Here is a 13,119-nt window from a genome sequence, read left to right on the forward strand (position 1 = left end):
AGCGTGCAAAAGGTCTAGAGCAGGGGTGGCCAACCTGAGCCTGAGAAGGAGCCAGAGTTTACCAAATGTACATTGCCAAAGAGCCACAGTAATATGTCAGCAACTCCCCACCACCTCCCACCCACCAGCAGCCCTGCCGATCAGCGCCTCCCCCTCCCTCCCTCCCTGCACCTCCTGATCAGCTGTTTCATGGCATGCAGGAGGCTCGAGGGGCAAGGGGAAGAGCAAGAGCACAGCAGGCTTAGGGAAGGAGTGAGTGGGGGCAGGGCCTGAAGCAGAGCCAGGGGTTGAGCAGTGAGCGCCCCCCCGGCACATTGGAAAGTTGGTGCCTGTAGCTCCAGCCCCGGAGTCGGTGCCAATACAAGGAGCCACATATTAACGTCTGAAGAGCCGCATGTGGCTCCGGAGGCACAGGGTAGCCACCCTTGGTCTAGAGTGTAAAATTGTTAACCTGAGTCTTGATGGGTGGAGCAATGTCCACAATGATCCTGTTGTATGTGCTTGTGTGACAACAGAAGAAGGGAATGTCTTCCTTACAGAAACAATTGATACATCAGGAAATGCACACACAGCAGAATACTTACAAGCAGCAGCAGCAAAAGCTATAACAAACTGAAAAAAAAATCAAATGTCTAGTACGCAGTTTGGTCACAGACTGTGCTGCAAATTTATCCAAGATGAGAAGAAATTTAGAAGAGAGTCCCAAGCTAACAATATACAGTTGCAGTGCTCATTTGATGCATCTCTTAGCCAAAGACTTCAGTGTTCCAGAAATAAAGACTGGTTTTGAAATTGCAAAATACTTCCGTAACAACCACTTTGCAGCAGCTGCTCTGAAAAAAGTGGGAGGAACCAAGCTAACTCTCCCACAAAGATGTGCGATGGAACTCAGTAGTGGACTCTTTTGAGTACTATATCAAGAACTGGCCTAATCTGATGACAGTTTGTGAACAAAATCGTGAAAAAAATAGATGGCACTGTCACAGCCGAAGTTCTCAGCATTAGTTCACAAGAGACATGTTGAACACATGCTGAGTACCCTGAAGCCTATTTCTGTAGCCTTGAACAAAATGCAGGGAAATAGCTGTTTTATTGCTGATGCTGTTGAAATTTGGAAGGAACTGAGGGAGATCTTAAAAAGGAGACACATGCAATGACAGTTAAATTACAAGCATTAAAAAAAACCCAAATGAGACAAGCACTATCTCCAGCTCATTTTCTTGCAAATATTCTCAATACTCGGTACCAGGGTCAAACCTTAACTGCTGAAGAAGCGGAGCTGGCTATGACATGGATATCCAGCAACCATCCTTCCATAATGCCAGCTAGAATAAACTTCACAGCTAAGGGTGAACCATTCAAGAAATATGTTTGCTGGTGATGTTTTAAAGAAAGTCAGACCAGTAAACTGGGGGAAGACACTTAAGCAATTGGATTCAGAGACTGTTGAAGTGATAAGCTCACTTTTAAACAGCAGTAGCTTCTTCTGCTGATGTAGAAAGAATATTTTCTTCCTCTGGACTAATTCATTCCAAAATTGAGAAATCACTTGGGACCTGAAAAAGCGGGAAAGCTTGTTTTTCTTTTCCAGATTATGAACAAACAGGAAAATGAAGGTGAAGACTACTGTGTTAGCTGCAGAAGCCAATATTTTAAGTTTCTCATGTTGACCTGGCTGACATAGTCGATTGAATTTTTTTATTTTTTTTTAAATATTTCATTTAACTATTTTACTTAAAAACAATTTTAACAAAAACAAACCTGTTTTAAAAAACTTGAATGTTTAAATCCAAAAATGCATATGCTTGTTTTGTTAAAATATTATGTTTGCTGTTGAAGAAAAATATCCAGAATACATAATGTTGTTTTAGTTAAATAAAACAATTTAAATATCTGTCTGGTGATGTTCTCCTCCTAAAACAGCATGGCAAGAAAATCCTCTAAATATTAATGATTAACCTGTTGAATTGGAGGTAGTTCACCTCCCAGTGACTTCATAAATATCTGCTTCAATTATCTTTGGTAAATGAAATAACCAAACAGTCATTCATTTTCTGATATAGCTGTAAAATTAATCTGAAAAGTTTTCAAAATAAATCACTTTAAAAATATATAGTGTGTACCTTCTAAAAATGAAATCTACATCTATCTTGGAATTGTGAAGAATATGTATTAAGGTTATAACAACCAACAAGAACGCACTTTTATGTAGAAATCCATGCTTAAATTGAGTCTTCCTGACTACTGATTTAATCATGATTTAAATCAAATCCACCCTGGCAGAAATGATATGAGAAAGAATAGGAAAAAAAAAATCCTCTTTCATTACTATCTTCATTAATCTGACCCACCATTGTAATTAATACTGGCTTGAACCTGTTTAATGAGGATGCAATGCCAGCATAGGATCTAGCCAACTTATGCAAAAATTAAGCCATTTTTATTTCTAGTGAGACATTTGCATATTAAGATGTTTCTCTGGAACTAACAGGTCTCTACAGCTTTGAAAGAACACTTCCAAATACTTCCGCTTGGGAAGCACAATCGGTCCCAGAATCCCTTTCACACACTGGAAAGCAGCCTACTTGTGGCCAATAGACTTTTCATTCAAAACCTATTTGAAAAGAATCTGTTAATCTTAAAATGACAAAACTTTGAGCCAAGTTCTGTTCTCAGATCTCCATTTGTAGCTTCCACGGACTACAGTTGGAGCTGTATGCATGCAATATTTGGCCTTAAATCTGTACTCATTGAAAGGTGTTTTACAAAACAAAAGTTGTAAAAAAATATGATGTGAAATCTAACATAATGGTAAAGTTATGTACTTTATACCTCAAACCACCAAGAGCATTCCACACATAAATTTACCTTGATTTAATTTTTATTTGTTTTTAAAGCAACTTTATAGTCTCCTTATTCCTCTTCCACATTTAAATATAAATAAATAAATAAAAATAATAGATGTATTCTAGTTGTCTCTTGCGCTGCAGAATGCTGTGAGGTCATCTATAAAATGCTACGATGCAACATTGCACAGGCTTGGCTATTGGGTGGGGATGTTTTTTGTTTGTTTTGGGGGAGGAGTGAGATGGGTTTTTTAGAATATTGCACGGTTCTGATTTAATTTTGGTTTGTATACCAAGTGATTTAAATTTAAAAAAGTGTTTTCTTTAAAAGAGGAGGGGAGGAGTTCAGGAACATAATTAAAATTCTCACTTTTTAAACAGACATTCACAATACCCTAAATTGCTAGAACTGGGCAAAACATGACATTCCTCCACCCCGCCCCCACCCACTTCACCACCCCTTACTGAGATTAATATATTAATCTCCCTGTCAGTCAACTGAATTAAAAAACCAAGAGTAATTTCCTTCTGCATTTAAGTCTTCTTTGGATCAGCTATAAAAATAAATATGCACAGAATTAACAATAGCTTTATTGTAAAGTTTGAGTGTCATGTTTAAATATAGAAGATTTTATAAACCCTTTTCTTGGCTTGTCCACAGTTTCTAAGCTGAGCATGATAAGGGAGGTTATGACTAAGCTATGCAATGATGCCACAAAAAGAAAGACTCCCTTATTTTCACAATACTGACATGAGACATTGCCATAATGATGTTGCCAGGATTATAGTTGAAATGGCACAAGTGGGAAACCAGGCTAATGTGAAATGCACCTCAATAAAGAGGGTGCTACCCAAACCCAAAGTGCTACTTGATTCCCAATTCAGCTCTTTACATGAGTCTCATGAAATGTGCAGGGTCTTGTGCAGATCCTCTGTACTGAGGTGAAGGAGTTAAAACTCACCATAATCAGCAGGTTTGAAATTTAGATTTTTTGAAAACACTGAAACTATGAAAAAAAAATACATAGACATTGCTCTTTAAAAATACTTGTTGCCTGGGCCAGTCTGAAAAAAAACACACACACACATTCTTATCTCAGTTACATTGGTGTACTATAATCCAATGGAGCTACACCAGATTTACACCAGTATAAATGATAATAAACCTGGTACTCATTCTCTATATAAATGAGGAAGTCTCCAAGCAGTGTGGTATGTTAAAATCACATGAAAGTAGTAATTAAATGAGAAATTTGTCATTAACATAGGTAATAAGCAAATTTTAGTGCAAAAGTGCTGGGAAAGTAGTACTTGAAGATGTTGCTCTGAAAACCGTTTGTAGAAATAAGCCTGCCATGGGTCAGATAGAAAGTGTAACCCTAATGCGTTAATACACAAACTACTCAAATGAATAATTTATAAATTATTCAAATGTTTAAATGAACAAACAATTTAAGTGCCATAACTTTTTATAAGCTTACTAGTGGTAAGCACAACTTGTTAAATGAACCGCAATTTAATGAAGATAATACATTAGGAAATAAATATTTCTCCTTATTAATGGTGACGTTTACCCCAGGGCCCATACAAGATTTTCTGTGTTGCTTAATCCATGTATGATCCTTGCACTGGGGAAAAAGGAGAGGTACTGAGCTCCCACGTAGGGGACTGTCATAAATATAAAGGGAAGGGTAATCACCTTTAAAATCCCTCCTGGCCAGAGGAAAAATCCTTTCACCTGTAAAGGGTTAAGAAGCTAAAGGTAACCTCGCTGGCACCTGACCAAAATGACCAATGAGGAGACAAGATACTTTCAAAAGCTGGGAGGAGGGAGAAAGACAAAGGGTCTGTGACTGTCTGTGTGATGCTTTTGCCGGAGACAGAACAGGAATGGAGTCTTAGAACTTAATAAGGAATCTAGCTAGAGATACGTTAGATTATGATTTCTTTAAATGGCTGAGAAAATAGCTGTGCTGAATAGAATGAATATTTCTGTCTGGGTGTCTTTTTTGTAACTTAAGGTTTTGCCCAGAGGGATTCTCTATGTTTTGAATCTAATTACCCTGTAAGGTATTTACCATCCTGATTTTACAGAGGTGATTCTTTTTTACTTCTATTAAAAGTCTTCTTGTAAGAAAACTGAATGCTTTTTCATTGTTCTAAGATCCAAGGGTTTGGGTCTGTGGTCACCGATGCAAACTGGTGAGGATTTTTACCAAACCTTCCCCAGGAAGTGGGGTGCAAGGGTTGGGAGAATTTTGGGGGGAAAGACGTTCCAAACAACGTTTTCTCAGGAACCCAGATAAAGTTTGGTGGTGGCAGTGGAAGTCCAAGGGCAAAGGGTAAAATAGTTTGTACCTTGGGGAAGTTTTAATCTAAGCTGGTAAAAATAAGCTTAGGAGGTTTTCATGCAGGTCCCCACATCTGTACCCTAGAGTTCAGAGTGGGGAAGGAACCTTGACAGGGGCACAGAGAAGTTGCGATTGTATTCCAGTTCCATGACAGTCATCTCTCATATGCACATACACTCACAAGCATAGATGTGAATTTCATTCTCCTGGTCTCTGTTTAGTTCCCTGCACAACGCCAGTGTAGTCAGACTTGATGCAGAAAGCTTGAATTTCAACCCAAGGGCTAAATTTTGCCCTCAGATATATAGCAGGAATGCACATTTTTGCCAGCTTAATCCAGGAACAAATTTTGACCCTCTAGTGTTCTGTTGACTCACTGATTCAAATGATTTAACATTTTACCTAATCAAAATTGATGAGTTCATTGTCAGGTCCTGACAAGGTACAATAAACTACCTTTTTTCCCCCCCCAACTACTGAAGTAGTCATCTCATCCAATGTTATGCCCAACAGATATGAGTGTAAGCCAGTTCTGTCCTGGCAAGCCATTAACACTTCAGGCGCATTCTAATTCTTCTTTTTTTATAAGTTATGACTTTTTTTTGAAAATATGTATATGCAGTCTGAATGACCAGTGGAAAATGCCAAGGCCCTGGGATTTCAATTTCTGAAACACTGGCGTAAACAATTTGTTTTCAATCAAATATTTGTGAATACTGCACTTTGTAAAGCTATTATTATATGTTCAAAGTATAAAATATAAGAAGGGCCATTAAGCAGGCAGCATTCTCATCCTGCTCTGAAAAGAGTAAACACACTCAAAATACTGATAAACAGGGGTTTGGTGTTTTAATTCTGTTAAAAAAAGTTAAGAGTACTAGATTATTCAATGGTAAAGTGCATTACAAGACCTCTTTCCCATTTATTTTATGATGTCACAGAAATTTGGAGACTCTGTAAAATGTAGTACTGGTGATTTGTTTTGTACCAAGGCAGAGGGAGTCAAAGGGTTTAGTACAGAGGTGGGCAAACTATGGCTCAGGGGCTGCATCCAGCCCTTCAGACATTTTAATCTGGCCCTTGAGCTCCCGTTGTGGGGGAGGCTCCAGGGCTTTCCCTGCTCCGGTGCTCCAGTTAGGGAGTGGGGTCAGGGGCTTGCCCCTCTCCACACAGCTCTTGGAAGCAGTAGCATGTCCCACCTCCAGCTCCTACATATAGGGGCAGCTAGGTGGCTCCACCCCAAGCACTGCCTCCACAGCCCCCATTGGCTGGGAACTGTGGCCAATGGGAGCTGCAGAGGTGGCACCTGCAGACGGGACAGCATGAAGAACTGCCTGGCCATGCCTCCTCATAGGAGCAGGAGGGAGGACATGCTGCTGCTTCTGGGAGCTGCTTGAGGTAAGTGCCACCTGGAGCCTGCACCCCTGGCCCCCTCCTGAGCCCCAACCCTCTGCCCCAACCCTGATCCCCCTCCCACGCTCCTGCACCCCCAACCCCTCATCCCCACCCAGAGCCTGCATCCCAACCTCCTCCCAGACCCTGAACTCCTCATTTCTGGCCCTATCCCAGAGTCCACACCTCCAGTCGGAGTCCTCACCCCTCCCACCCCCCAACCCCCAATTTTGTGAGCATTCATGGCCCACCATACAGTTTCCATACCCAGATGTGGCCCTTGGGTCAAAAAGTTTGCCCACTCCGGTTTAGTAGCTGGCAAGAAGGATTAGACAGATGTAAAAGGAAGTTGGGGCTTTTCTCACAGAGGAGGGTTTGGCTGATGGTGGTAGTGAGTCAAGGAGCTTTGGTCACAGAGGTAAAAGGTAGAAAGAACATCTCTCTTATTTACTCCCCTCACACAAGTTTCAGTTAGGCCTCAATCCTTCAACACACTGAGCAGCTCCCAGGGAGGTGCTGAACACACCTAAGGCCAATATTTAAGCACCACTGGCATTCACAAAACCACTGATCAGCTGCCACCTAAGCGTGGAAGCACTTGAAGCTTCCACTGGTAAAGTCCCATAGGAGCCTAAATTTTTGCCACTGAGCCACCTAAATCCTGACAGCACTGAGTTGCTCAGCACTTAACTCATACCTAAACCACAGCAGGATTCACAAGTTAGGGGTCTCCCCTGCCCTGATTAGCTTGCCTGCAGGGCTGGATCCAGTAGGCATGTTCAGAGCACACTTAACATGAAAGATGGGGAGGTGGGGAAGCCCTCTTTTACCCAGCAGTCCAGAAGGTTAGAGCACTCACTCAGGGGGTGGGATACTGGGGTTCAAATCCCTATGTGCCTGATGTGGAACAGAGATTCAAATCTAGGTCTTCCCCCACCTCGGTGAGTGCCTAGTCACTGAGCTATAGAGTCACTCACCATCTCTCTCTCTGGCCCCAAGAATATTTAATTATTATACAAAGTGGAACAGCTTCAACACCAGGAGAGGTTGCGTGAGACCTTCCCCATAATATTGTATAGCCCAGTTATAAGGGCACTCTTCTGGGTTGGAGTGGGGAGGGAGGAGAAGAGAAGAGATTGTGTAGAGAGGAGGAGAAAGTGGCAGTGGTACCAAAGAACATAAGCCAGGCCAGTCCCTCACTTCTGGAGAGGGTTCATGGCTGTGAATCCCAAGTAGAGAGAAGTACCTCCCTCTGACCCAGATTTAGGCCACACTTCTCCTCAGCCTCTCTTTCTAGCTAGTTTAGGCAGCTCCCAACTCAGCATGCTGGCTTCTATTCATCCCTTTTTTAAGGGTCTAACTCTTCCCAGGCACTGAATGGGGCGCTTTGGCACCTAACTTGGTGTTAGGAGCAGGGTACCTAACCTAATACAAGTTAGCCATAACATCAAGCATTGCAATGCCTACATCCCACTTATGAATCTAGCCCTGAAAGTACAAGACCTGAAAGTACAAGACAAATAATCACACTTGGTTACAGAACTTATTTCTTCCTTCTTTCTTGCAAAGGAGGCTTTGCTCGGAGTTTTGCTGTCACAGCAGATATGACGGTTTTCATGAAGTGGAATCTGCTGATGGAAATAATGAAGATTTACCTTGGATATAGTGTGCAAAAATTTCAGTTTCTATGTATGAATCTTTGGATAGTGAAAACTAGCAAATGTTACACAGCTCTATAAGGGGTGTTCAGTATTACAGTCATACAGCAGCACTGTTATTTCACCTATAGACATCCCAGGAAATATTCTATCACACAAGATCCAGCTGTTCCTCTTGGAATGATGAGCTCCTTATTGAAGAAAGGCTCCACATTACTGAAGTTACTGCAGTCATTTATATATGCCTTTCCCAACTTCAGTGGGAGTTTTTCCTTGAGTAAAGAAAGTGGAGCTGCCAGTTCCACATCTCAAGCTAGAAAAATGACTAACTAGTTCCTTAATTGCTCTCTCCTTGTGATCCAACAAATCAAGATAATGGTTATTTGTTCTCCTTACAGCAAAATAATAATAATGAAAGATCTGTGCTCCCCCCAAGCTCTTATTTTTTTGTTCACAGTATAAATTAGGATTCACAGAAGCAATTTCTCTCAGCTATTTTTAGTTTGCTAAAGTAAGTTATTTTAGATTTATCCTTAGGACAACAACATTCTTAGTGGCAAGTTGCTCTTTGTTAAACTGACATTGTACTTTGTTGTGCATTAAAAAAGTAAAATGCAAAAATGTAGTTATGCCATGTAGCATGCCATTAACCACCTTGGATTAAGGCAAAATACAGTATGGAAGTTCTTTCTAGATTCCCATTCTTAAATTAATCATTTAGTGCATTTTAAAAGCATAAATAGATTTAACAGCTATTAAAATATGAAGAAAGCATGTCATTTACAAATATATATTGCTTTGAGACTTACTGGCAAGTAATCCAACTCCACTTGCAAGGGATCCAATCCAAGCAGTCTTTCCTTTCCCCTCTCCAAAAGTATCCAGCCATTCTAGATACAAGACTCCAACTGCTAATGGAGACCCATAACAGAAGAACTGAGTAAAGAAGGAAACAAGGACAATCACCCAGCCCCATCCACCATCTGGTGACTTCAGCAATACCATTTTCTAGTGCTGGCTCTGTACAAAGCAGAGAACAAACAAAACATACAATAGAAAATATGAACTAGTCCATTTCTCAAATGCGGCCACCGTGGCTTTATGTAGCCACCAAGGGCTTTTCGTGCAGCCACTACAGCCTCTGGGCAGTGATGGGGAGGGACAAAACCTAGGCTCCTCCCACTCCCTCCTTGTTGCTCCTGGATGCACCACCTCTGGAGAGAGGTGGGACATAACACTGCAGGAGTGAGGGGAGTTCTTGACCCACGTTGGGGGGAGGGGGTTTGGATGGCAGGCTCCAGTAGGAACTTCAGGAACCTGGGACTTCAGGAACCTGAACTTGCAGCCCCGGGGTCCAACTGTGGGGCAGCGGGTGTTGACCCGTGCCCCTTCCCTCCTGTTGGCTCTAGCCATGCAGCCCTGGACTCCAGCTGTGGAGCTTCAGCCTCCAGCCCCTGGTTCCAGCTGCATGGCAGCAGGTGCTGGCTCCCAGGGCTCCAGCCACACAGTAGCAGGTGCTGGCCACAGGGACCGACCCCCGGCACCAGCCACAGGGAGACGGGCTCCAAGCATGGGGCTTTGGGTGCTAACTCCTGGGTTTGGCCACAGGGCAGCAGATGCTGATCTCCAGCTCTGGCCGCAGAGCTTCATTCGGCCTCTGCCCCCCAGTTCCAGCTGTGCGGTGGCAGGCGCTGGCCCCGGGCTCCAGCCATGCAGCCCTAGCCCCTGGTGCTGATCAAGCTTCAAACACTCCTTGGCATTTCTTATAAAACATGCACGAGATGTAATAATACACGAAATGTCAGTGATAAGCCATACATTATATACATACATCACTTTTTTTTTTTTTTAATTATTCTTCAACCTGGTGGAGCCTTAGTTACCATAAATCCAATTGTACAGGGCTCAGGAGGAGGGAAAAATTAATAAAGATAGAACTGTTCCAAAAACAAACTAGCTTTCTGAAAATAATTTTAAAAAAGTGTCACAGATTTGAATCTAACATTTTGGGGCTAGAAATGAGTACTCGGCCCTTATGGAAAGTGGGATAATTTCACTTTCCAGTGGCATAGGGTTCACTTTTTAACCCATGCAACACCATGAAGCATCAGACGCTAACGATACTTACGTATACAAAATGGGTCATGCAGCCCCAGACTGAATCTTGCCCACCCTAGACCTCAGGAGGTGTAATTGTGTGGGAGGGATATTCCATATTTGGGGCAGAAGTAATAGTAGAACTGGAAACAGCCCTCTGCTCGTTCCTGCAGACGAAATGACATCTACAGCACTGGAACCATCAAAACCACCACCTTAACTTTATTCCTTTTATGTGCTTTGGGAGTCTCACAACCAGTAGGTGTAAGTTTCCTAAATTGCATATAAATGCTATATGTACCGGAAAAAACTTGATCATGATTGAATATAAGTTTCCTAAGACCTCCCTCAGAGCTGCCACACTATGCAGAGGTCTTAAGATGCACATCACTAATGAGTATTTTGGGAAGGGTACATCTGACTTGTGTAGGCTTCCTGAACTCCAGAACAGCTAGCTATACATTTAGCAGCCCTGCAAGATTCCTAATGTAGGAAAATTCCTTTTAGTAACTGATTGCCCACAGCTGACCAAAAGCACAATCCATCCTCCCCTAGGCCAACAAGTACAAAATTCGGAGTTTCCAGGCTAAGCTATTTTAGAGTCATGAAGAGTGACTAGATAAATCACTACAGAGGTGACTAGGAGAAGTAATGTGTCCCAGTAGGTAGTGCCTGGGACTGGTATGCAGGAAAGCCTAGGTTCTAATCCTTCCATGTGTGACCTTGGGCAAGTCACTTCACCACTCTGTGCCTCAGTTTTCCCATTGTAAAATGGTCATAATGATACTGACCTCCTTTGTAAAGTGCTTTCAGATCTACGTACACATTGCCTAAGTAGAACTAGGTATTAAATCACTGGGAAGAAGGTTGCTGTGATACTGTTCTAGTCAAGTAAGAAACAAAAACAGCAGCAGAGAAGAAATTTAGAGCATGTCTGCAAATCAAGCAACATGGAAAATGTATACTTTTTCCTTCTCCATTAAAATTCAAAGATATTTTACAAAAATAATTTAAAAAAAAAAGAAAGAAAATTTAAATGCTAAGAATTACATACCTCAAGTGAAAATTCAATTAAGAAATACATTATGGAAAGCTCCAAGAGAAAAGTCAATATTTTTACAAATGTTCATTACTGAGACATGGAAAATGGTGGGACTAGAGACGCAATTGATTTAAGAAGTACACTACTTACAGAAGATGATCTAGACTCCTTCAACCTTCTAGAATATATAACTCCAGTTCCACTGGGTAATTCTACCTGTGGGGAAAATATTCGATAAAAAAAAAGTTCTTCTGCACACACAGCCGATAGCTATCATAGTAAAACAAACATGAAAGTCTGAAGGCTTGATCCTTTTTTTTAAAAAACACTAATAGGAACTTCAAAACTTAGAGTGGAGAAACACTAGCCCTCTCTTGATCAATTAGGGGCTGACAGCAACCTTGGACCCAAGAAGAGCAAAAATACAGGCCAACAAACATAAAACAAACTTTGACCCTCTAGGGCTCTTTGGGAATGATTTACAGGGTTATAAGAGGACAGACTGTCTTAAGAATATATTACTATCAGTTATAAATCAAGGACTTTGTTTCCTTGTATTAAGTTTTTCTTGATACGTTAGCTGCTATCAACTCTATATTATTTGAATGCAGATGCATTATCATATAATCTAAGACAATGCAGTTTTGATCAACAGCATTTAAAAATATACACATTTTCTGTCGTCAGAACCCTTCAAATTATATAAAATGGGACCTTCTCATTTCTGCAAAAGATTACACACACAACTACTGAAGGGTTTGTAGAAAACCTCTTGTATTAAAATACCATCCATGATTTGCATTTTTGTGCTCAACATAAACAACAAGTGGTGCATATTGCAATATTTTCAAGAAAGGATGCTTTGCAGACACAAAACAGGGAAGTGCTCAGAAAACTAATAAACTAGAAGTGCACTTAAAAATATGGTTAAAATATCTATTCTGCTTTGTTCGCTAACAATCCATACCATAAACAATATTTTTCTACAATGAATATTTTTCTCTACATTTTAGCTGCGGTGTCAAGCCTTTAATTTCTATTGTGTTGAAGCTCAGAAACTTGGCATACGGGCTCAGCAAAAATTGTTTAAATCAGTTCTTGTTCCAGACATTAAAGAAAAAAAAATGTCTTGGTCATAAGTGTTTTGTCATGCTCTAATTGAAAAAGGAGGGGGGGGGGAGAAAAGGATTAAAAACCTGGATTAGGTATTCAGCTGGAATAAATCTGCATAACTCCAGTGACTTTAATGCAACTATGCCAATTTATACCAGCTGACAATTTGGCAGCACTTACTTTGCACAGTGAAGATATCTTTTGCTTTTTTTTTTTGGTAATTAAAATTAAAGCTACTTAATATAGGCACATTATTCTCTTTCCTAAACATACCTTTTACATTGCACTTAAACTGAGATCAGTGATAGCGAACATCCTATCATTTACATAATAGTTCCATTCACATACTAGATTTTCTTTACTAAATAAGACAAAGATATTATGTTGATTTACTATTTTTACCAAGCACAATCAAAGCCTCTAGCAAACTTTATTATGCCATAGTCACAAGCTGAAAATCTCCACTGATAAGCCTGATTTTGTCCTCATCCTAAAATGCTCGAGTCATTTCTACTTAAAATTTTGTGTTGTCTAAGCAACAGATATTTTTGGTATCTGATCTAAGGTAATCTGGATACACTATTTTTGAGATAGGGAACTTATGAAAAAAAAATAGATGT

The 13,119-nt window shown here is 40.7% G+C and overlaps 1 protein-coding gene across 27 annotated transcripts in view; it reads right to left on the bottom strand.

The window, feature by feature from the left end:
* The window catches only part of SLC16A9 (solute carrier family 16 member 9), a 41,816-nt gene that overhangs the window by 10,745 nt on the left and 17,952 nt on the right, over positions 1–13,119 (bottom strand). For 14 of the 27 annotated variants that reach the window (XM_037904373.2, XM_037904358.2, XM_037904377.2 and 11 more), the window contains 2 exons: positions 11,537–11,602; positions 9,057–9,267 (listed from right to left, as the gene is read on the bottom strand). In XM_037904373.2, the coding sequence (XP_037760301.1) occupies positions 9,057–9,252 (196 nt within the window). In that variant the 5' untranslated portion in view covers positions 9,253–9,267; positions 11,537–11,602. Of the gene's footprint in view, positions 1–9,056; positions 9,268–10,375; positions 10,512–11,536; positions 11,603–13,119 lie in introns of all 27 variants that reach the window. The other 13 variants (XM_037904375.2, XM_037904378.2, XM_043550261.1 and 10 more) reach the window with 5 other exon arrangements.

The sequence above is a fragment of the Chelonia mydas genome, chromosome 7 (assembly GCF_015237465.2).
Source record: "Chelonia mydas isolate rCheMyd1 chromosome 7, rCheMyd1.pri.v2, whole genome shotgun sequence".
NCBI lineage: Eukaryota > Metazoa > Chordata > Testudines > Cheloniidae > Chelonia > Chelonia mydas.